The sequence below is a fragment of the Nyctereutes procyonoides genome, unplaced genomic scaffold, assembly GCF_905146905.1.
Source record: "Nyctereutes procyonoides isolate TBG_1078 unplaced genomic scaffold, NYPRO_anot_genome, whole genome shotgun sequence".
Taxonomy (NCBI): domain Eukaryota; kingdom Metazoa; phylum Chordata; class Mammalia; order Carnivora; family Canidae; genus Nyctereutes; species Nyctereutes procyonoides.
In genome coordinates, this window is record NW_026575049.1 from 28954863 (window position 1) to 28979732 (window position 24870).

Below are 24870 nucleotides of genomic sequence, written 5' to 3' on the forward strand. Positions count from 1 at the left end.
GGATAAAGCAGATGTGGTGTGTATCTACAGTGGAATATTATTCAGCAATTAAAAGAATGAAATCTTACCGTTTGCAATGACGTGGATGGAGCTACAGAATGTAACGCTAAGTGAAGTAAGTCAGGGAAAGACAGATACTGTATGATTTCACTCGAATGTGGAATTTAAGAAAGAGCAAATGGGGGTGCCTGGGTGGCTCAGTCGGTTGGGCATCTGCCTTCAGCTCAGGTCATGGGTCAGGTCAGGCTCAGTGTCCCAAGTCTGGCTCCCTACTTGTCAAGGAGTCTACTTCTTCCTCTGATTTCCACACCCCCATGCTCTCTCACTCTCTCTCAAATAAATAAATAAAATATTTTTTTAAAAAAAGGAGCAAAGAAAAAAGAGACAAACTAAAGAACAGACCTTTAACTACAGAGAAAAACTGGTGGTCACCTGTAGGGAAGGTGGGTGGGGTAATTGGGGAAACAAGTGATAGGGATTAAGGTCACACTTAGGATGAGCACGGGCTGTTGTATGAAGTGTTGAATCACTACATTGTACACCAGACACTAATATAACACTGTATGTTAATTGTCCTAGAATTAAAATTTAAAAGATAATAATGAAAAAAAAAAGCAGTGTGGGCCATTGAAAATTGGGCATGTCGTATCTCCAGCAGGAGAAGAAATTTAGCCAATTTAGGACTGAAAAGAAAAATGGACACTGCACACATATACCAAACGGAAAGTAAAGAAGAAATAAAGTAACTGAGTCTGATTTCAAATGGAGCTCCGTGAAAAGAGAGAGAGAGGGGGCAGCCCAGCTGGCTCAGCGGTTTAGCACTGCCTTCGGCCCCGGGCGTGATCCTTGAGACCCGGGATGGCATCCCACATCGGGCTCCCTGCGGGGAGCCTGCTTCTCCCTCTGCCTGTGTCTCTGCCTCTCTGTCTCTCTCTCTGTCTCTCATGAATAAATAAATAAAATATTCAAGAAAAGAGGAGAGACAAGAGAGACAGATTAAAAACAAATCAACTTACCCTCTACAGCTTTCTCCCAGGATTCCCCAAGGGCACTTGCAGCCATTTACCAGAGTGCACGTTAGAGAAAGGAAATCATCAGACTTTTCTGGCTCTGCACCAACGTGAACTCCAGGAGACCCAGAGCATCACGATGATCCACCAGTCGGAGCAAGGGCCTTTGGGGAGATCAGGTGATCAATGGAGCGTCAGCTCACGTGTGTCTCCCACTTGGCCAAATGGGTGCCCAGACCCATCCCGTGGTTATATCCCCAGCTCTAGGGTGCGAGGTTGGCACAGACACAGAAGGGAGTGGGAGGCGGAGGAGATTCATTCATCCACCCAAGGTCACAGAGCCAGAAGTGGGGTTCAGTCCAGGGCCGTCTGGCTCCAAGTCCACGTCCTTGACGTCTGCCCTTAAGTGCTTGCAGCTTCGTAGGGCAGAGAAGCAAGTGTAGGGATAACCCATGTGCCTGGGAGAGTCATCGCCATAGAGATGGGCCTGGGGGGTTGTGAGGGTCTGGGCGTGGGGCGGGGTCGGTGCACCAGCAGACCTGGTGTCTAAACACAGTTTTGAAGGATGAGTCGGAGTTAGCAAAACCAAGGAGAGTGGGAGGCAAAGACGCCCAGATGGGCAGAGGAGTCCCCAGAGGAGGGGGAGAGGCGGGAGCAGCGGATGGCTCAGGCCTGGGGCTCCACTGCAAGAGATCATGGCACCGGGGCCTGAAGACTCCAGGGCGCCTGGCAGGGCTGCTCCCGAGGAGTCCCGGTCCTGCCTCCTTGGCCCGGCCCGGCCTGCCCGTCTTGCCATTGCCACTGCAGCTTGGGACATTCTAGAGCATCCCTGCCATGTGGTTTCTGTACACAAGTCCCTGCGGTTAGGGTTTAGCAATGCACTTTCATCTCAAAGCAAACACTTCTTTCGTTTTATTTTTGCTTCCTCTTTATTTATCGCACTGGCCATCTCCTTGACCCCCATCTGTGGCCCTAAAAGGAAGACAAGAGCTCTTCTGAAAATCTTGGAGGGCTGGTGGCCTTTTGTTAATGGCTCTCATCCTGGTCACAGGGACTGAAGTTTTCGGAGACAACACTTCTCGGGTCCTTTACAAACCAGCAACAGCCCGAGAAGTGAGGGGACACACCGCCCTGGCCCCTGGCTGTGCATTAGTGGGAGAAGAAGGGGGTGGATTGTGCGGGTGCCTACTGGGGGGCCAGGCCCGAGCACTTTTGTTCCTTCTCCTAATCCTCACTTCCACCTGTGAGATAGGGAGTAGTTCACCCGTTTCTTGGGTGAGGACAATCTGGCACAGAGAGGTCAGTGAAATGGCCCAAAGCTGCACAGCAGCAGGTGGCGGGGCAGCACTGAAGCCTCTCAGTGGGTGGCCGTGATGCTCGTGTTTCCTGTGAGCCAACCCTGTGGCTTGAAGCGCAGACAGTTCAGTGTCCTTAGGTTGGCGGAATAACTGGGAGACTAGAGAAGAAAGACTCGTTATTTTCCTTTCCTGGCTCCAGGGACCAGCATGAACATAACGCTGGCCAACACCGTTGAGTGCTTGTTTGGTTCCAGGCGCTGCTCTGAGCAACTTCGCTGGTATGGAAGCATCGAAACCCCACCATCCTTTTACTGACCGAGGTGTTCTTACTATTTTCATTTCACAAGTAAGGAAACTGAGGCACAGAAAGGGAAAGAAACCTGCCCAAGGTCACATAGCTCATGAGTGGCAGAGCTACGGTTTGAAACGAAGCTGTCACTTAAAAAAAAAAAAAAGGGAGAGAGAGAGAGAGACACTTTTTTTTTTTTTTTAAGATTTTATTTGTTTGAGAGAGAGAGAGAGAGCAAGTGCACACGAGCAGGGGGAGGAGCAGAGGGAGAAGGAGAGGCAGATCCTGGGCATGGAAGCTGGACGTGGGACTCCATCCCAGGACCCTGAGATCAAGATCTGAGCTGAGATGGGGTGTCAGACGCTTAGCCATGAGCCCATGAGGTGCCCCATGTGGCATTTTATTCTCTGTCTCTATGAAGCTGACTCCTCTAGGTACTTCACAGAAGTAGAATCATAAGGTACGTATTTGGGGCCCCTGGGTGGCTTAGCGGTTGAGCATCTGACTTCAGCTCAGGTCGTGATCCCCGGGTCCTGGGATTGAGTCCCATGTTGGGCTCCCTGCATGGAGCCTGCTTCTCCCTCTGCCTGTGTGTGTCTCTCTCTGGGTCTCTCATGAATAAATAAATAAAACCTTTTAAAAAATTAAGGTAGGTATTTATCCTTTCGTGACTGGCTCATTTCCCTGAGTAGAACATCTTCCAGGTTCATAGCCTGTGTCAGTATTTTCTTCGTCTTCAAGGCTGGATGAGATTCCAGTGTGTGTAGAGCACATCTTGTTTATCCCTCTGTTGTCGAGGGGCTCTGGGATGCTTCCCCCTTTTGGACAATGTGGATAAGGCTGCTAGAGACAGAGGTGTGCAAATATCTCTTTGAGACCCTGCTTTCAGTTCCGTGAGGTATATACAGAAGTTCGGAGAGCACTCCTAACCACGTTTCCTGCCTCAGCAGAAACCCCACCAGCTTTTCAGGCCATTCTGTGAGGCCTCCCTGCAGTGGGACTCGGGCCGGGGCCCATTTCAGGGAAGTCTGTGTGATCAGTTCTGGAAGGGGCTGCTGTGGGATGCCTGGGAGGTTCAGCAGTTGAGCATCTGCCTTCGGCCCAGGGCATGGTCCTGGAGTCCCAGGGTCGAGTCCTGCTTTGGGCTCCCTGCAAGGAGCCTGCTTCTCCCTCTGCCTGTGTCTCTGCCTCTCTCTCTCTGTGTCTCTCATGAATAAATAAATAAAATATTTTTTTAAAAAAATAGAAGGGGCTCCCGTGCATCCTGCACACCCCACATAGACACTGGTTTCTTTCCAGCCACTCTCATGGGGTGGAGAAGCTCCTGTCTGCTTGCTGTGGTGGAGCACGGAGTAAGGTCACCTTCTGGCCACAAACTGCTCCAGATCCAGGCTCTCCGGCCCCGAATCCGACCCTGATGCTCTGGCCCTACGGCCTCAGTGCAGTTTGTGAGCTGCCCTCTGCCTTATTTGACCAACTATCACACGGAGTCGTGATCCCGATCATACCCTCGGTACCCTGTGTGTGAAACGTGAGCAAACCACAGAGGGCCTGGGCCGCGGCAGATGCTCAGCAGATGTGGGCTCCACCTCCAGGTAGTGCAGAACCCTGAGAAGCAGCCCAAGGGGGCGCCGAGCACTCTGGCTGACCATGGAAACATCTGGGCTAAGTCTCAGCTCTGTCATTTCCTGTGTGACCTTGGGCAAGTGGCCTTATCTCTCTGAGCTTAGCTTTCTTCATCATTCAGAGATAATTATGCTTCCCCTGCTTAACCGCCAGGGAGGACAGCCAATGAGACCCGGATGTCAGAGCAGCCCACCTAGAACCCTGCCTTGGGCACCCCTTGCTCTGCCTGTGGGTTGGTCCAGTGTCCCGGGCTCACGAGGGGCACGATCAGCATCTCACGCTTGGCACTCCATAGATGTCCCTCAGTAGATGCTCATCTCCTGACCGGTGGTGCTACTGGACCCCAGTGCTCAGGCCCCCAGATCTTTGCAGGGCAGAGGCCAACCTCAGGGAACCCAGAGGGAATTTGCTGGCTCACACAGGGAAAAGCCCAGGAGAGCTGGGTGCAGGTACGGGATGACGCCGTCAGGTCCCTCTCTGTCCCTCAGCCTTGCCTTCCTCCATTTAGGGCTTATTTTCAGATGGGCTCTCCCTACATGAAGCAGACAGCCACCCACTGGCTATCCAGTCTCCCATCAAGCCAGTTAGCACCTCGGTGCAAAGAGAGTTTCTTTCTCTACATAGTTCCAGCCATCATCCTGGGGCTATCTCCCACCTCCCAGGCTTGATCTCAAATCCAACTCAACATATCCTGAGCTTCTGATGGGTCAGGTCCGAGTCATGGGCCCACTTTAGACTTGGGAAGTGGGTCAGCCCCACTTGAACCTGGGAAACTGAGAAAAGGTGACTGGTGACCCCCAAAGGAGAACTGAGGCACTATTATTAGAAGCTGAAGCAGGGGCACCTGGGTGGCTCAGTGGTTGAGCATCTGCCTTTGGCTCAGGTTGTGATACCAGGGTCCTGGGATTGAGCCCCCACTGGGCTTCCTGCTTGGTGGGGAACCTGCTTCTTCCTCTGCCTGTGTCTCTCTGCCTCTCTCTGTGTGTCTCTCATGAATAAAAAAATAAAATCTTTAAAAACAAAAACAAAGAAGCCAGGGCAGATAGAGATAGGTGGTAAAAGCCCTGGCCTGGAAGCCCATACTCTGGTCCAAGCTCCAGCATTCACTCCCTGTGTAGTCCTGAGAAAGTCACAGTCCCTTTCTGAGCCTGTTCCCTCATCTGTAAAAGAAGAATAGGCTCCTATTAGTGAGTCACAAATCTGGCTGCTGCTAGAGTTACCTGGCAAGCTTTTAAAAATGTAGTTTCCCTGGCGCCATGTTAGATTGTTCTGATTCAGGAGTCCTGGGGTAGGACCAAGGACTCTGCATTTTTGACAACAACCCAAAGATTTCTGATGTGTTAGAAGTCACAGGGTGAGATGACTCCTGAGGTCCCTGCCACTGTAGTGTCCTCTGGTTCTAAAGTTAATTAATGTTGCTCTAAAGGTTGAGCAGAGGGATGCCTGGGTAGCCCAGTGGTGGGGCATCTGCCTTCGGCTCAGGGCGTGATCCTGGGGTCTTGGGATCGAATCCCGCATCGGGCTCCCCGTAGGGAGGCTGCTTTTCCCTCTGCTTGTGTCTCTGCCCCTCTCTCTCTGTCTCTCATGAATAAATACATAAAATCTTTTTAAAAAATAAATAAATAAAGGTTGAGCAGAAGGACTGTGGCAGCCACAGCGACGCTCACCAAATCTCCCAGACCCTCCCAGCGCTGGCCCATACCCTTCCCCATGGGCAGAGCCCACAACTGGCTCCGGCCAATAGGTCGGGAGTGAAAATTTCCTGTGTCCCTTCCAGGATGAGGCAGGTGAAGGTCTATGTCCTCTCCCTCGCCTTGATGAGTAATTTGTAAACAGAACCTGAGCTTCAAGGTCCCTGCCACACACAGTCCAGATGGGCCAGGGGACACAGGAGGGAGAGTGGGCCTGGGCCATGATGCTCTTCCTTCCTGCCTCTTTCCAGCTGAATGGGAGCCCTCGGGGCAGAGTGGTGGTAGTCAGTTGAGACCGTGGCCTCCAGTGGAGGAAGAACAGGAGGGCCGTCCAAGGCCCAGGCATCCCAGGACAGTTGGAGAAGTGTGGGTGTGGATTGGCTGCACATCCCAAGGCTAGTCGGTACCCATGTAAGGCCCTGGGGTTGGGGGAACGCTAATACTCCCTAATGAGGTATCCATCCTTATTGGGGTTGGAGGGCAAGCCCGGTGGGAGGAATGACTCACCCTGAGTCCTGCATACCTGTGATGCTCAGGGAAATGCAGGTCATCTCCCTCCTTGGAACATGACCTCAGAGTAGCTTTGGGGATGTTTACGCCAAGGCATGGTCACTCCTCTCAGAGGTGACCCCTGGCTGGGGTTTGGAAATTTTCCCACTGATCTTAGAAAATAATCATGACTCTGCCTCTCCGTGGTAAACTCTGGGATTTGTGGACATGAGGTTATTCTTCACATTTGGGCTTCTTCTCATCTCAGACAAGGCCTCTACTCATGAGGTTAAAAATTAGTTTTACATTTTTTTCGTTAAAAATTTTATTTTTAGAGCCCATTAATGGGCAAATTCCAAATGGTAACAATACAGAGTATTTTTTTATTTTTTTAATTTTTATTTATTTATGATAGTCACAGAGAGAGAGAGGCAGAGACACAGGCAGAGGGAGAAGCAGGCTCCATGCACCGGGAGCCCGATGTGGGATTCGATCCCGGATCTCCAGGATCGCGCCCTGGGCCAAAGGCAGGCGCCAAACTGCTGCGCCACCCAGGGATCCCACAATACAGAGTATTTAAGAACATCTTAATATTTCTTTCTATCCATCTTTGTTTTCCTTTCTATAAACATAGAGATTAAAGCAATTTAACCCCAAGTCCAATGTCCGAGTACTTTCAATATCTATTTTGAACACATAATAAAGCAGAGGCAGTTAATTTTATTTCCATTCAGAGCTGAGCAATGACTTTAGCTTCACATTATTCTGTCACAAATGACAAGCAAATGGCCTACCTAAGTAGCTAAAATCATAAAACTATTATATGCCAAGTCAATGGTATGTATAAAGTTAATATAAAACAACAACTGGACTGGTAATACATTTGTTTTGGGCCCTACAGGAAATGTGCCAAAGTAACAAGCTTTAGTGAAGGATGAGGTCATGGGCAGAGGGGAAAGAGGAGTCATGTCATAGAATTTTAGAGGAAAGCTGTAGGTAAAAGGAAATCAGCCTACAATTTTAACCAAATACAGGAGGAAAGGGGAGTACAATATCAGGGTTGATGACAATTAGGAAAATACATATACCATTCCATCACAAACTTGTTCACTACCTCAAGAGTTCAGCACCAGGCTCTCCAGGGATTCTGTTATTTTCCCACTAAGCTTCTTCACATGGAACATAAACCTACATTTATGCTAACAGAAGTGTTTTGTATGGCTATTTAATTTGACAGCGAACAACAGGAAAAAGAATTATTAGGGCCACAGTGACTTCAGGCCACCTTAATACCCCTGAAAATAGGGGCAAAAAATGAGTCATTAAGCAACAGTGTTCAAGGAACACTGTGTTATCTTTTTTTTTTTTTTTAAGCACTGTGTTATCTAAGGGGATTTACAAAACAAGTAAAATTCAGCAATCCTCAATGGAAAAAGTCATAATATTTGAAAATTAGGACTGTTTTGATGCTGATTTTTTTTTTTCACCAAAGTGGTACTGCAGTTAAATTGGAACAAATTCCAAACTCACACTTACCTGCATTACCTCAGTTTAATAATCCAATAAATGACGAAAAAGACAATGAAAACAGCATCATCTAGCAGAGCAGCTTTGTTTGGCTCCCTCTAGATAAAATCTTCAGTTTTCCCATAGTTTTCCCTAGAAATCCAGTTGTAGAATCAAACTGTGAATCCATTTCAGCTAATAATTTATTTTGATGTTTAACCTCATGGCCTGTTTCAATGGAAAGAGATTTTATAGCAGTTACTTTGCTTCTGAGACTTTCAGTGAGTCTCTCATTTTCTTCTTCACAGACACTATAACCACTGTTAGCATAGCCATAGTTCCCATGGTTGCCAGGAGGTTCTCCTTCACCCAGGCCTGCACGCCTCATCCTGCCAGAGTAGGGAAGAAAAAAGCAGATGGAGGGGTGGGTAGGAAGGGGCCAGGGGACCCCGGACGGCGTCTTCAGTACCAGGGCCCAGAGAATCACCAGTTTCTTTCCCCAAAGTGCCACGACATCACTGGAGTCTCTAGTTTTACATTTTAATTCATTGTTTTGATTTGCATTATTTTATTACATTTACACGATTAATTGCATTTCCCTTTTTAGTTTCAATTTTATATATTTTTTAAATGATGCATTACTGTAATATAAGTCAAGTGACACAGGAGGATGTACAGTAAGAAGCAAGTCTTGTTCTCACCCTTATCTCCCAGGCCCTCGGTTCTGGAAATAGAATCTAGGGACATTTAAAGGAAAACCCGCTGGTACGGTACGGTACGTGGGTGGCTCAGGCGGTTAAGCATTTGACTCTTGATTTTGGCTCAGGTCATGCTCTCAGGATTGTGAGAGGGAGCCCTGGGTCAGTCCATGCTGTTCATAGAGCCTGCTTATTCTTCTCTGTCTCCCTCTACCCCTCCCTGTTCTCTAAAAACGAAGAAAGAAAAACTTGCTAGTAATAATAGGTACTGTTCATCAAAATGTGTTGTGTGTTGGGCATATAGTGGGCACTCTCCACACACCATCCTCCCATTGTCCACAGTGATCCTATAAACTTGGTATATCACAGGAGAGGAATCTGACCTTTGGACAGATAAAGTAACACGTGCAAGGTCACACAGAGAATAAAAGGCAGAGCCAGGGCCAACATTACACTTTTTCCAGTGTGCCGGCTGCCTGGCAATATCACAAATTACCATTGGTATGATGTTTTCCTATTTATAAAGTGTCACACAATGTGTAAGGCTCATGACTATCCTGTGGGGCAGGCAGGGAAGACATTATCGTTGTATCCAGCATATAGATAACGAAACTGAAGTTCCAGAAGGACCTGTGGTTCTAGAACTGTGGCTTGGCCCTGTGCCAAGTGCCTTTTAAACCTTAATTCATTAAGCCATTAATGATGGCCCTTGGAATTTTTTTACTTTAGAGTCAAAGAAAGTTAGAGTCAGAGAGGTAAAAGTGACCTGCCCAAGGTCACACCACAAATAATCTGGGAAAACCAGGAACGGGTCATCTGGTCTAACGTCCAAGTGATACTCTTCTAATGGTCAAGCACCATGGTTTGCAGAGATCAGGCTTTTTTTTTTTTTTAAGATTTTATTTATTTATTCATAAGAGACACACAGAGAGGCAGAGACACAGGCAGAGGGAGAAGCAGGCTCGCTGCGGGGAGCCCTATGCGGGGACTTGATCCCAGGACCCCGGGGTCACGACCTGAGCGGAAGGCACCTGCTCAACCGCTGAGCCCCCCAGGCGCCCCTGGCTTGCGGAGATCAGAATCTCCCGCGGTGTCACTCTACTAGCCCACTGATCCTGTCGTTGTCGCTAGGAGCGTGGAGTCATCACTCCCATTTTCCAGGTGGGGAGGCTGAGGCCCTCGCAAGGCGGCGGGGTTGCCCAGAGGCACGCGGCGAGCCATTGGCACAGGCAGGAGGGATGCAGGGCTCCGCGGCTCCCTGGGGCCTGCCCCCTGCCCCCCCCCCCCCCCCCCCCCCCCCGGGAGCCAGGCCTTGGACCTGCCTCCGACGGGGCCGCGTCCGCCGGTAGTGATTTCGCAGCATCGCCTCTGTGAGCACCGGGCAGGAAGGACGCGCAGGGCGGGCCGGGGCAGCCCCGAGCCCGGGAGGAATGACCTCTGGCTGTCCTTCCAGCCTCGACGTCAGTGCCCTCTACGTCCCTGCGGCCCACCCCCACCCCCACCCCCAATTCTCCAGCTCCCGCGGTTTCCAAGCTCTTTTGGCCACGATTTTCCAGCCTTCTCAGCGCTGGGTCGGGACCGCCGACCTGGAGGAGCCGAATTCGATGCGATTTGCATAACGTGCCCGATTGGCTCCTGCGGCCGCGGTGGGCGGGCCCCGCCAACGCACCTGCCGGGGCGGAGCGCAGGACCCGGGCGGGGCGGGAGGGCCACCTGGCCGCCTCCCGGGGCCCGACGCCCGCAGCGGCCGCGGCGTGGACCGCCTACACTCCACGCAGCCGCTTCGCAAAGCGCGGCCTCCCGGAAACCTGCATCTGCGGGACCTTCGCAAAGCAGAGCGAGGTCGGTTACTGCTGGGGGAGGTGCTGGGGGGGGGGAGTGAGGCGGGGAAGGGCGGGGACGGGAGGGAGGTTTCCAACCTGAAGCCTTTAAGCCCCAACTGTGGACCGTGGGAGTTTATTAAAACATAATTTTATTTTTATTTATTTATTTATTTTAAACATAATTTTAAAAATATGTGTATATATTATTTTGGGGGGACGCCCGCTGAGTCGGTAGACCATGGGAGTCTTGATCTCCTGGTTGTAGTTCGAGCCTCACACTGGGGGTAGAGACTACCTAAAAAAATAACTAAAAGAAGACCAAAATTATTATTATTATTATTATTATTATTATTATTATTTAAGATTTTATTTATTTATTCATGAGAGACACAGAGACACAGGCAGAGGGAGAAGCAGGCTCCATGCAGGAAGCCCGATGTGGGACTCCATCCCAGTACTCCGGGATTATGCCCTGAGCCAAAGGCAGACGCTCAACCGCTGAGCCACTCAGGTGTCCCAAGACCAAAATTATTTTTAAAATAAAATGAAAAATATGTATTATTTTAAATTTTATATTTAACTTAAAATTGTACATATGTATTTAAATTTTATGTTTTAGTAGGTTCTCATAGGGTGTACATATATAAATGTGTTCCACGTGTGTGCAGACATAGATATACAGGTGTAGATACAGATAAATGGATCGATCTTTTTTTTCTTTTAAAGATTTTATTTATTTACTCATGAGAGACACACAAAGAGAGAGAGAGGCAGAGACACAGGCAGAGGGAGAAGCAGGCTCCCTGTGGGGAAACCCTATGCAGGACAATCCCACAACCCCCCCACCCCCCACCTCCATCTCGACCTGAGCCCAAGGCAGACAGACGCTCAACCACCCACCGAACCACTCAGGTGTCCCTCCCCCCCTTTAAAAGTAGGCTCCACAGGGGATCCCTGGGTGGCGCAGCGGTTTGGCGCCTGCCTTTGGCCCAGGGCCCGATCCTGGAGACCCGGGATCGAATCCCACGTCGGGCTCCTGGTGCATGGAGCCTGCTTCTCCCTCTGCCTGTGTCTCTGCCTCTCTCTCTCTCTCTGTGTGACCATCATAAATAAATAAAAATTTAAAAAAAAATTAAAAAAAAAAAAAGTAGGCTCCACACTCAGCCTGGGCTTGATCTCACAACCCTGAGATCAAGAGTGGCATGCTTAACTGAGCCACCCAGCTGCCCCTGGAGAGATCTTCTTAGGACACTGTAAGAGACTTGGGAATGCCAAACTTCTTAGCCTGGCATTCAAAGCCCTCTACAACGGCTCTAGCCTCTTCCCACCTGCCCATCAACTCTGAAAAGCCAAAGCTATAGCCCCATAGATTGGTCTCTGTGCCCAACCCACCTTTCTGTCCCCACTTTGCCTTCACACAGACACTCTCCTTACAACTCCATCTTTGAAGATCTATCCAGCCTCTGGGATCACTCCACCCCCTCCCTTATCCAGAGTTGATCTCTACCTCCTCTGTGCTTCCAGGCACTTGGTTTGTACTTGTCCAAGCACAATTGTCAAAATGTCCACCCACACAGCCCCCCCATGGTCCCCCTTGTTTCATCATCCTACCACCCAGGCTTTGGCTCAGTGTCATTTATTGATTCAACAAACATTTATTGAGCCCCTGCTCTGCATCAGCAGCTAGGCTAGGTATTGGGGATAGACCAGGGAACCAACTCTCTGAATTCCTGCTCTCCTGACTTATGTTTTAGTGAAGACGAAGAGTTTAATGGATAAACCAACACACTCTATCATTGGGTAGGTGGTGACAACGCTTGGAAAAAAACTAAAACGGGAAACAGGGGCTACCGTAGACAGGGAAACCGATCCTCATTTGGATTAGTGGTTTAGGGATGGTTGTGTGGAGGTGACATTTTAGGAGCAATCTGAATAAAGTAAGGAGGGCACCGTGCAGTAGCTGGAGTTTCAGACTGAGGAAGAGGAAAGAGGAATAGCTATACATCCAGTCTGCCCAGCAAATGGATGTTGAATTAAATTGGACAACGGAGGAGTGCCTGGGTGACTCAGTCAGTGGAGCGTGGGACTCTTGATTTGGGGGTTGTAGATTTGAGCCCCATGTTGGGTGTAGAGATTACTTACAAATAATAAAAAGTAAATAAATAAGATAAATCGGACAGTGGAGAGGGGAGAGAAGATGGTCACTGGTCCAGGAGAGCGTGAGGACAGCTTCTTATATTTGCCAGAAGTGGTGAACCTGGCCTCTATCCAAATGACAGCTCTAATCAGTAGCACAACCTTTGAAAGCCATACCCAGTGAGTTTGGCTCTTCTAGAGAGGCAGCATGGAATTGTGGGAAGGAGAGCCGGCTTGGGGTTCAACCCTGGATTGGGCCCTCATCTGTGTTAAAGATCCCGTGTTAAACTTTTCACATACCTTATCTCACTTACTACTCAGGACAACATTTTGAGGTATGTCTGGTGGCTTATGGAGGTTCAATCACATGCCAAAAGCTACACTGTCAATAAACTTCCATTAATGTGCCATGAAGTCAATGTCATGACCAGCATTTTAAACAATGAAATAGATTAGAAGATATCACAGTATTTTGGGGAAACCTGTTTCATTTATATGAGTATATTTGTACTATAAAATATGGTGGTTTGAGGGTAAAGAAACAAAAACTCTAAGAACGCTGTTTTCGACATGGCCATGGTAAAGCACCTGCTGCAGTATCCAGCACGTACTGCTCTGCGATGAGGGCTGTTACGGGAACATAACCAATAAGGCAGCAGACCTGAAATTGCTCAGTGACCCTGATTCCTCAGACCTCCGTACTGGACTGATAAACAGGACTACAGTTTTAATAGTTCTCCTCCTCCTCCTCCTCTTTCATCTTCTCCTCTTTCTTTTTCTTCTTCTGGTTCTAGAAGACCACATCTAGTCCTGATCTCTGGGCTACATGGACCTCAGGCCAGCCTCCAACCAACCATCTCCATCTCCAGGCTAAAACACGGTAAAAGTGAAAACCCTTGTCCAAACAAAGTTCTGCACATAGATGTTCACAGCAGCTTTATTCATAATTGCCAAAAGCTGGAAGCAGCCAAGATGTCTTTTAGCAGGTGAACAGATACACTGTGGTATATCCAGAAAATGGACTATTATTTAGCACCAAAAAAAAAAAAAAAAAAAGTGTTACCAAGCCATGAAAAGACATGGAGAAACTTTCAGTGCATTTTACTAAGTGAAAGAAGCTGATCTGAAGAGGCTACATACATACTGTATGATTCCAACTATGTGACAACTAGAAAAGACAAAACTATGAAGACTAAAAAAAACATCAGTGGTTGCAGGGGTAGGGGTGGGGACGGAAGAGGAAGGGCTGAATAGAGCACACAGGATTTTTAAGGAAATGGGAAGATTCTGTATGATACTATAATGATGGAATCATGTTATTATACGTTTGTCCAAACCCCCAGAATGTGCAACCCCAAGAGTGAGCGCTAATGTAAACCATGGACTCTGGGTGATGATGATGTGTCAGTGTAGGTTCATTCCGTGTTGCAAGGGTTCTGGTCTGAGACATCTAGGTGGCTCAGCGGTTGAGCGTCTGCCTTCGACTCAGGTCCTGGGATCAAGTCCCACGTGGAGCTCCCTGCATGGAGCCTGCTTCTCCCTCTGCTTGTGTCTCTGCCTCTCTCTCTCTCTCTCTCTCTCTCTCTGTCATGAATAAATAAATAAAATCTTAAAAGAAAAAAAAAGGGTTCTGGCCATCAGGTCAGTATGTGTGTGTGTGTATTTGGCGGGGGGGGTTCCCCACACATCAACAAGCAATGCTCCAGACACCAGCTGAGTGCCCTATAATTCAACTCAATTCTGATGCTTCTACCTGGAGACAAGGTTGGATTCCACAGGTGAAGGGCTCAATCCTACAAGACTATCCCTCCCCTCCACCCCTGCTTCAGATGCCAACCACAAGTTCAGGTTGTCACCTGTGCTTCTGACCCATGGGATCTAGATCAGAGGTTCTAGAGATACCCCCACCCCATCCTGGATTCCATTAATTTGCTAAAGCTGCTCGTAGACCTCAGGAAACCTGTTTATTCACTAGATCACTAGTTTCTTATAAAAAGCTATATAACTGGAGAACAGCCAGAGGGAAGAGACGCATAGGGGGTGCGAGGTGTGCCTACTGAAGGGTACGGAGCTTCCATATCACTCTCGGAATCACTCTGTTCACCAACCAGGAGTTCTTTGAACCCCATCCTCTTGGGTTTTTATTACAGGTTTTTATTACATTATTTTTGTAATGAGGCTTCATTACAAAGGCACAGCTGATTAGGTCATCAGCCATTAGCTTCCCCATTCAGCCTCCAGCATCCCTCCCCTCCCAGGCCCACCCTCGGATGCTTTCCAAAAGTCACCATTAACATAACAAAAGGCACTTTTGTGGCTGTCAACACTTATAGGAGATTCCAAGGGTTTTAGGAGCTATGAGACTGGAACCTGACCAAAAGCAAATATGAGAAATATATTTTGTTACCTGAATGACCAAATATGTGCATTTTTATAAATAACATCACAACCACTCTGGCAGGAGGAGACTGTGCACGTGGGAAGGATTATATGGGAAATCTCCAATTTTTCTGTGAATCTAAAACTGCTCTAAAACATAGTCTCTTATTTTGCAATGCAGTTGAAGCATTGCTCTGAAAGGGGCTCTGGAGCCAGATGGCCTGGACTTGGAAAAAAAAAAAAAAAAGCCTGGCTTGGCCCCTTATTAGTTCTGTGGTGTCGGGCAAGTCACTTAACCTCTTTGTGCTTCCATGGCCTCATTTGTACTGTGGGGCATTGACAGAGATCTTACCTGTTGTGAGGATTTCGGGAGCGAGTATGTGCAGGGTTCTCAGAAAACACATCCTGGCACATCCTGTGTGCTAGCCCCCCTGAGAGAGGGGCTGTATGTAAGCAGGGGAGGAATCTCCAGCCCCCTGGAGACCAGCTAAATCAGACATTGGCATCTATGGGAGGGGCTACCTCTGTCCTCTGCACCCACACCACCTGAGGCTTGATACCTGTGCCCCATTTGCAAGGAGGCCCCAGCTGGGAGCCTGCACCTTACCTTGCCACTACCTCCCTATCTTGCCTTACCTCCCTGTCTTGCTTGACAGCATTTTGTGGTTTTGTCCCCATTTCCTTTGATCCAATGACTTCAAGGTGGAGGGGCTTCTAGAGGGCCAGAGCTCTTGTCTGCTTTCCCGGGTCTTTGCCCCTCTGGCTAGTGCTTCAAATCTCTTATCTCCAGAATCTTGCAAGTCACTCTCTCCACATTGGCCAAGAGAACTGTGTACACATACAGCCCTCGCATTTTTAAAGCACTTTCCCACAAGTTATATCAGATGAACTCCACCAAACCACTCTGGTGAGAAGGGGCAGGGAAACAGGGAAACACCAAGGCCCCAGAGTGGTCAAGTGCCTGGCTTAAGATCCCACGGCCAGGGGACGCGTGGGTGGCTCAGCGGTTGAGTGTCTGCCTTCATCTCAGGGTGTGATCCCGGGGTCCTGGGATCAAGTCCCACATCGGGCTCCCCGCAGTGATCCTGCTTCTCCCTCTGCCTGTGTCTCTGCCTCTCTCTCTCTGTGTCTCTCATGAATAAATAAATAAAATCTTAAAAAAAATCATACAGCGAGGAAGTGGCAGTTGGGAGCTCAGGCCAGCCCTCTTTCTAAATAACAATAAAACACTAACATCCATGTGTGTGGCACCCAGTTTGTGCCAGGTTTTCACCTGCCTCGTCTCATTGAATTCTCATGAGTGCTTCTCAGATTTTACCTTCATATGAATCCCCTGGGCCTGATGTTAAGGTGTAGATTCTGATTTCAGGGGTCAAGCCCGGGGCCCCGAGAGTCTGCCTTTCTAGCCAGCTCCCCGGGACGCTAAGGCCACTGGGCTCAGTAGACAACCCAAAGTGTAGATAGCCAGGAACCCTTCAGTGTTTTCAACTGTGAAGTTGAAAGCATCCCCTTTGGTTTTTCAAAGGAGCAACATTTGGAGGCCCCAGGCAGTTAAGAGGATGCTCAGGACCACCCAGCTAGTAGATGGTAGGGCAGAGATTCAAACTCAGATGTCTGGGTGTCAGATCCCACATGCTTGTCTTTCTGTTCCGGCTGACTTAGCATGGGGTGTCCAAGCTGCATTTACCCCGAAAGGCTGAAATCCTGTGATGTCAGCCTGATTCCATTGCCACCCAGCTGGGCTGGGCTGCCAAGATGCCTTCCCCATGTTGGGATGGAAGTGGCACCACGTGGCCTGATCTCCCAGCAAGGGATGCATTAGGACCATAAAGTCCTTTGCCGCACAGAAGTAAAATGAGGCCAAATGTCAAAAATGCACCCTTGCAGGGAAGAGAGGCTGACAGACACTCCCACAAGTCAAAAATGCCAAAGTTAGCTTCACGGGGTACAGGCTGGGTGCTCAGAGGAGGCCATGCCCCGTCACAGCATGGGCGTGGGGTGAGCACACCGGCTGGCGGTTCTCACCTTCAGATACCTGGGAAAGGCAAAGGTCACTTCATTTTTATTTATTTGTATTCTTTTTATAACAGCTTTATTGAGATATAATTCACATACCATAAAATTCACCCTTTTAAAGTGTACAGTTCCGTGGTTTTTAGTATAGTTGCAGAGCTGTGCAACCATCACCACTATCAAATTCCAGGACATTTTCATCATCCCCAAAAGAAACCCCATACCCATTAGCAGTCACTCCCTGTTCCCTCCTCCGCTCAGCCCCTGGCAACCACTCATATATTTTCTGACTCTGCAGATTTGCCTATTCTGGACATTTCATATAAATGGGATTATACAATACGTGGTCCTCTATGACTAGCGTCCTTCACATAAAGGAAGGAAGGAAGGGTTCCTTCATGTTGTAACATGTGTCCGAATTTCATTCCTTTTTACTGTCAAATAACTTCCCATTGTATGGATAGGCCACATTTTGCTTATCCATTCATCAGTTCATGGACATTTGAGTTGTTTCCCTTTTTTGGGGGGGCTATTATGAATAATGCTGCTGTGACGAGTGATTGTATGGACATACGTTTCCATTTCTTCTAGGTAGAATCCTAGAAGTGGAATTTCTAGATCAGATGGTAACTGTTTAGTAGAATCAGGAGCTAGGCCACTCTGTTTTGCAAAGTGGCTGTACCTTCTCACAATCCCACTAGCAATGTACGAGGGTTCTGCTGATTTCTCCATGATTTGAATTTTTTCACCTACTTTTAAAGCTGCTCAGTGGAAACGGAGACTTCCATCTGAGCAACACCAAGTGGAATAAATGTTCAGTGACTGTGGTGTACTGAAGTGAGCCTGCCCCTGGACACAGGCAGTCTGGCCTTGAGCTCCAGTCCTCCCCCTGAGCTGTGTGTTTTGGTAGTCACTTAACCCCTCTGAGCTGGTCTCTCTCTTGATACCTGAAGTACAATCTCCATCTCGTAACAGAGATCACAGGTGAGTAAAATTTCAGGAGCTTTGGGTAACCTTGTCTTCCTTTAAAAAAAAAAAAAGTCATCCATTCCCAGGGTGCCTGGGCCCTGGGATCCAGCCCCATCTCAGGCTCCAACTCAGCAAGGCATCTGCTTCTCTCCTACTCCCTCTGCCTCTGCACTGCTCTCCTCTACCCCATGTTCCAGTGCTCACTCTTTCTCGCTTTCAAATAAATACATAAATCTCTAAATAAACAAAATAAACCGTCCACTCCCAAAACCTGATTCTAAATTCCCACTTGCCCTTTGAGGGGACCTGCTGGTGGTGAAAAATAGATGAGAGATAAATAGGCCTAGGTTTGTTTGTTTGTTTGTTCGTTTTTAAAGATTTATTTATTTGGACGCCTGGGTGGCTCAGTGGTTGAGTATCTGCCTTCAGCTCAGGTCATGATCCCGGGGTCCTGGGATCGAGTCCCACATCGGGATCCCCACAGGGAGCCTGCTTCTCCCTCTGCCTATGTCTCTGCCTCTCTCTCTGTGTCTCTCATGAATAAATAAATAAAATCTTAAAAATAAATAAATAAATAAAAACTTATAAAGAGGGAGAGTGAGAATCTTAAGCAGACTCCCTGCTGTGTGCGGAGCTGAGCCCAACTTGGGGACCTTGAGATCGTGACCTGAGCCGATATCAAGAATTGGATGCTTACCCCTAGGCTCCCTAAATAGGTCTAGATTTAAATCCCAGGTCTGTCTCTTGCTGTCTGTGATCTCGGGCCTGTCAACTTTGCCTTTTCTGTGAAAAGATTAGATACCACATTAGAGGGTTGCTTGTCAGGATAAAATGTCTTGTGGTAAGCACGCAATAGATTGGAGGCACTATTATTATTACTTTTTTTTTTTAAAGTAATCTCTACACCCCACATGGAGCTCAAACTCCTGAGCCCAAGATCAAGAGTCTCATGCTCTGCTGACTGAGCCAGCCAGGTGCCCCTTGTAGGCACTGATATTAAAACATGGGAAGATGCATCCATCTATCCCGCCAATACTGGCCCGGTTCCTACTAAGTGCCACTTTCTGTGTTACAGAAATGATGAGGACTCTTCATGTCTGGAGCTCCCAGGTTTGGGGGGAGCAGACATGAAACACATCACACCCCAGTGTGCTAAGTGCTGTTAAGGCCCTCCTGACTGGGGAGGGTGGGGTGTGGCAAGCAGAAGGAAGGGGCCATGGAGAGGTCTGGGTGACACTGGGGCAGGTATGACAGGTCCCTCTCAGGCAGGGTGGACTGAGATCAAGGACTCCTTGAGCACCATCTCCTCTGGAGCATCGTCTCCTCTGGCTGTGTCCTCACCATCCACACCCAGGATGGAGAAATGGCCTGTTTGCTCTGAGGCTAGGGAGAGGGTGGACCTTTGGCTTCTAAACCCAGATGAAATAAAGGCTTAAAACGGTTGAGCACACACCCCAACTTCCGTGTGCCCAAGGCCTGGTGGCCATAGGACACTGTAGACACCAGGAACAATGGGTTATTGAGGGAAGAAGAGCCGCATGCTATAGTCTGGATTGTGGAGGGAGACAGCAGGGCACACAGAAGGACTTCGAGTCATGACTGCTGGTGAACAGACTGTGGTCTCTGGCAAAGTCACAAGTGCTCCCTCTAGCCTCACTGTACTCATCTGCAAAATGGGGATGAGTACCACCCTCCTCCAACATGTCAAGAGGCAATGAGATGGGATGAAAATGTTGCTGCACAAGCTAAATGCTGTGTATCTGTGTGAAGGACACGCAGGGGGGCGGGGGGACAGAGTGTGGGGTGTCACTCACCAACAGGAAAGAATAAGGGCCTGATATGGACTACAGCAGGCGTGACCCTTGAAGACTCATGACAAGTGAGAGAGGCCAGACACAAAAGACCACAGACTGCATGATTCCATTCATGTGAAATGTGCAGAATAGGCAAAGATAGACAGACAGACAATAGATGAGTGGTTGCCTAAGGCTGAGGGGGAAGGTAGGGGGGAAATGGGGACTGGCTGCTAATGGATATGGGTTCTTTTTCTTTTCTGAGTGATCAAAATGTTCTGGAATTAAACAGTGGTGATGGTTGCATAACCCTGTGAACGTACTGAAAAAAACCACTGAACTAACTGTATACTTTGAGTAAAATGTATGGTATGTGAGTTATATCTCAATAAAGCTGTCAAAAAACCCCAAAGAACCCCAAAACCCAGAAGCGTGGTTATTTATTCTCCAGCATCCATCTGTGAGAAAATACCATACACAAATGGATAATTGTATTTCCCAGCTTTTGTGTGCTGCTTTCACATATATTCTTATTTTAATCTTATTAGCTTATTTATTTGTTCATTCACTCCACAAACATTTAACCACACCAGGTCCTGGGGATAGAAGCACAAACAAAGCACTGATCTGCCTTTCAGAAGCTCCTGGCCTCCTTGTCCGGAGGCAGGCAAGCTGAGGGCATGAGGGTCCCATGGTCGAAGCAAGCCCAGGGTGCGGTGGGAGCTCGGGGGAGGCCATCTGCCCCATGGGGAGGGTCTGAGGGGCCTCCTGAGGGACTCATCACACTCAAAGAAAGACTCAAGAGAAAGGGGGATGTGTAGACCTTCGAGTGAAGACCTGGAGCCCCCTAGGCTGGTGGAGCCTATACTGAAGATATAAATCGTAGGGGGGCACCTGGGTGGCTCAGTGCAAGTGTCTGTCTTCGGCTCAGGTCACGATGATGTGAACCACCGCAGGGGTGGGTGGGTGGGGTGGGGTGAGGTTTTTGACCATGCAGTTTGTGTTCTAGTGGGTCTGGGCTGGGTACTGAGACTCTGCATTTAAGAAGCTCCCAAGTGAGGATGCTGCTGCCATGCGTCTGGTGCCAGACCCCCGCTTTCTGTAGCAGGCCCCTGCCACTCCCGACACCCCCTGCTCCTTGGCTGTTCTCACCCCGACACTGGGCCGCTCAGGGTCCCACACAGTCTGTGTCTTCTCCCCACTGGGCCTTGTGCCCAGTTTTTCTGCCTGTGCTGAACACCTCCCCTGTCCCCCAGAAGCCACCCTTTGCCCCCCGGCACCCTACAGTGTGGTGGCTCGGCCACAACTACTGGGCCATCCTGTCAGCCCTTGTTGATCTCGGGTTGTCAGCCAACACCCCTGCCACCCCTGCCACGGGGCCTGGCAAATAATAAGCCCTCAGGGAATATCTCCTAGTGGAGATAAGCTAGGAAGACAGGCAATCATCATCATAATAGCACCCCTCTGGCACTCACCCTGCGTGGTGCTGTGGGTGCTTGACACAGATCCTCTTTATTCTCACACACAGCCCAGCTTAGCAATGACTATCATCTATCATCTTCATTTTACAAATGAGGACACTGAGGCACAGACAGGTTCAGTAAGTGGCAGAGCCTGGATTCTTTTTCTTTTTTTTTTTTTAGGATTTTATTTATTCATTCATGAGAGAGAGAGAGAGAGAGAGAGAGAGAGAGGCAGAGACACAGGCAGAGGGAGAAGCAGGCTCCCTGCGGGGAGCCCGATGTGGGACTCGATCCCAGGACCCTGGGATCACGCCCTGAGCCCAAGGCAGACGCTCAACCACTGAGCCACCCAGGGGCCCCAGACCATGGATTCTGACCCAGATGGCACAAGACAGACACGGGACAGAAAGGAAGAGGCGCCCTCAGAGAGATGCAAACATGCTGTAGGTTTGTGGAGGGAGAAGTCACCTCTCCCTAGGGACCTGGGGTCCTGAGGGTGGGAGGGGGCCCCGGGGCCAGAGTTGGCAGAAAAGGAATGAGAACAGCAGCGTGGCAGTGGCTGGTTCAGAGTGCAGGGAACAGTCGCGGCTTGGGGTAGAGGACCCTGCAGAGGACCAGGGAGAGACAGGGCTCACCGGGAGGTGGGAGGATGCACGGGGCCCAGGCCACCAGGCTAGCGGTTTGGGCATCACACAGAAAGCACTAGGAAGGTTCTTGAAGGCTGGAGAAGCAGCAGGATGCCTTCTTGGGTCTTTGAGGGCCAGGGCAGTCAGCCAGGTGAGAGGTTTGGGATTTTCGTGCAGCCAGAACATCTGGATTCAAACCCCAGCCTTGCTACCTATTGGCCCAAAGACTTCGATCAAGTCTTAACATTCTGTGCTCTGGTTTTCTCCTCTGTAAAATGAGGAGGAAAAAAAAATAACAATTGGGTTGTTGAGAGTAATGAACAAATAATAATTACAATGTTATTAGCATCTGAGAGATCCACTGTAGTCTTAAGCAAATTACTTGACTCCTCTGTGCCTCAGTTTTCTCATCTGGGAAATGGGAGAGAATAATAGTACCCACATCAAAGGACTGAGATGAGGATGTAATAAGCCAATCTCTGTGCCAAGTGCTTCTGTGTCCACTGTGCCCGCACACAAGAGCTCAGTAAGGCTGGGCTGAGCTGATGCTTATAGCTGTGTTTCACAACAATCAAGTCAGGATGTGGAAAATAGGGGGGAGGGGGAGAGGGAGGAGACAGGTGATGGTAAGGTCATTGTCTAGAGGGGAGGAAGGAAGGGCAAGTGACAGAAGGCAGTGAGAGTCCAGGGAGAAGGAAAGGAAGCCTGGGAAAGATGGTCTTGGGATGCCTGCAGGCTTCTAGGGAAGAGGGAGGACAGGGGAGGTCTCTGGGTTTGGGCCTGGTTGGCATGGAGAGGCTGGAAATGTGAGCAGAGCTGGAAGCCAGGCGCACAGACAGGTTTGGCAAGAACCAGGATGGTGGGAGTTCATCATTAGACACTGAACAAGAGGGAAGCACCTGGGTAAGAGAACTATAGGTAATCTAGAAATTTTTCTGTATTTTTAAAAATATTTTATAACTTAAAAATGAGTTTGTTTTATTTTATATGTAGATGTTAATGTGTAGCATATGTTTTCTAATTTTTAAAAATATTTTATTTATTTATTCATGAGAGACACAAGCAGAGGGAGAAGCAGGCTCCCTGCAGGGAGCCCGAGGTGGAACTGGATCCCAGGACCCCAGGATCACAATCTGAGCTGAAGGCAGCGGCTCAACCATTGAGCCACCCAGGCTCACGCCCTGTTTTTATATTTAAATTTGATTTATAAATAGATAATACATTCAAATTAGTCTAAACGTAAGAGATATAAAAGGGTTTTTCAATGAAAAATCTTCCACCCCAATTTCCTAGCCACCCAATTCAAAGAAAACCCCCCATGTCACTCACTTCTTATATATCCATCCCAAGGTATTTTGTCTGTCTAGGATGTATTGTTCTAGTATTAAAAAATAATGTTGGTTAAGATAAAAAGATTGAAAAACACATGCAACAAAAACGTAGGCAAATTAGGGGATCCCTGGGTGGCTCAGCGGCTCAGCGGCTCAGCGCCTGCCTTCAGCCCAGGGCTGATCCCGGGGTCCTTGGATCGAGTCCCAGGTCAGGCTCCTTGCAGGGAGCCTGCATCTCCCTCTGCCTGTGTCGCTGCCTCTCCCTCTCTGTGTCTCTCATGAATAAATAAATAAAATATTTAAAATAAATAGGCAGATTAAACTTGATGAAAGTAAAAAATCTTTGTGCATCAGAATCTACTATCAATAGAGTAAAAAGGCAACCCACAGCCTGAGAGAATCTTACAATTTTTTGTAATCTTACAATTTTTTAATAAAGTATTTTACTTATGGGGCACCTGGGTGGCTCAGTTGGTGAAGCATCTGCCTTTGGCTCAGGTCATGATCCCAGAGTCCTGAGATGAGGCTTGCATCAGGCTCCTTGCTCACTGGGGAGTCTGCTTCTCCCTCTGTCCCTCACCTCGCTTATACTCTCTCTCTCTCTTTCTCTCACTTGAGAGAGAGAGAGAGAAAGAGAACACAAGCAGAGAGAGTGGCAGGCAGAGAGAGAGGGAGCCCAACATGGGGCTGGATCCCAGGATCCCAGGGATCATGACCTGAGCTGAAGGCAGATGCTCCAGCCACTGAGCCACCGAGGTGTCCCAAATCATGTATCTGATATAGGATTAATATCTAGAACTTGTAGACAACTGTTAACACCAAAATGAGTTAAGGATGTGAGTAGATGTTTCTCCAAATGAGACATACAAATGGCCAATAAGCCCATGAAATGATGCTCAACATCACACATCTTTAGGGAGATGCCAGTCCAAACGATGAGGTACCACTTCACATAGATTAGGATGGCTACAGTCAAAAAAGCCCCAGAAAAAAAAAAAAAAGCCCCAGAAAAATCTCACCTATTTTCCTGTTGTACATATCTCCTTTGTTGAAAATACATCTTTTCATTATGGAAAAAGATACCAGGAAATAGCAATTGTTGGGAGGATGTGGAGAACCTGAGGTCCTTGTGCACCGCTGGGAAGGTAAAGTGGTACAGCCACTGTGGAAAACACTGTGGTGAATACCGCCCCCCCCCAAAAAAAAAGTAGAGTGACCATGTGATCAAGCAATTCTATTTCTTTTTTTTTTAAGCAATTCTATTTCTGAGTACATACCCCAAAGAATTCAAAATGGAAGAGCTAAAAAAAAAAAAAAAAAAAAAAGGAAGAGCTATTTCTACTGCCTTTTTTTTTTTTTTTAAAGATTTTATTTATTTATTCATGAGAGACACACGGAGAGAGGCAGAGACACAGGCAGAGGGAGAAGCAGGCTCCATGCAGGGAGCCCGATGTGGGACTCGATCCCAGGACCCCAGGATCATGACATGAGCCAAAGGCAGATGCTCAACCACTGAGCCACCCAGGTGCCCCAATAAAAACAAATTAAAAAATAGACCCAATGTCAGGATAAGGCTGGGGTTGGAAGTATGGATGTGGAAGTCGTTCCCACAGAGATGATATGTGAAAGTAGGGGGGTTGGTTAGGAGCCCCGGGACAGAGGGCACAGATGGAGAGGGGGGAGAGGAGGAGAGCTGATGTTCCACAGACCGGGGGCTACTCCCCACCTCT

The 24870-nt window shown here is 48.5% G+C and overlaps 1 protein-coding gene across 1 annotated transcript; it reads right to left on the reverse strand.

Annotated features, from left to right (window-relative positions):
* Positions 1-8000: 8000 nt before the first annotated feature.
* LOC129511994 (BET1 homolog) lies at positions 8001-8404 on the reverse strand. Its single transcript, XM_055329207.1, has one exon. It carries the CDS (start codon positions 8295-8297, stop codon positions 8001-8003), a length of 297 nt encoding a protein of 98 aa, XP_055185182.1. The 5' UTR covers positions 8298-8404.
* Between the last annotated feature and the right edge of the window lie 16466 nt (positions 8405-24870).

Excerpts from the sequence above, each read along its gene's own strand:
- LOC129511994 (XM_055329207.1), bottom strand. The coding sequence starts at position 8,297 with ATGAGGCGTGCAGGCCTGGGTGAAGGAGAACCTCCTGGCAACCATGGG.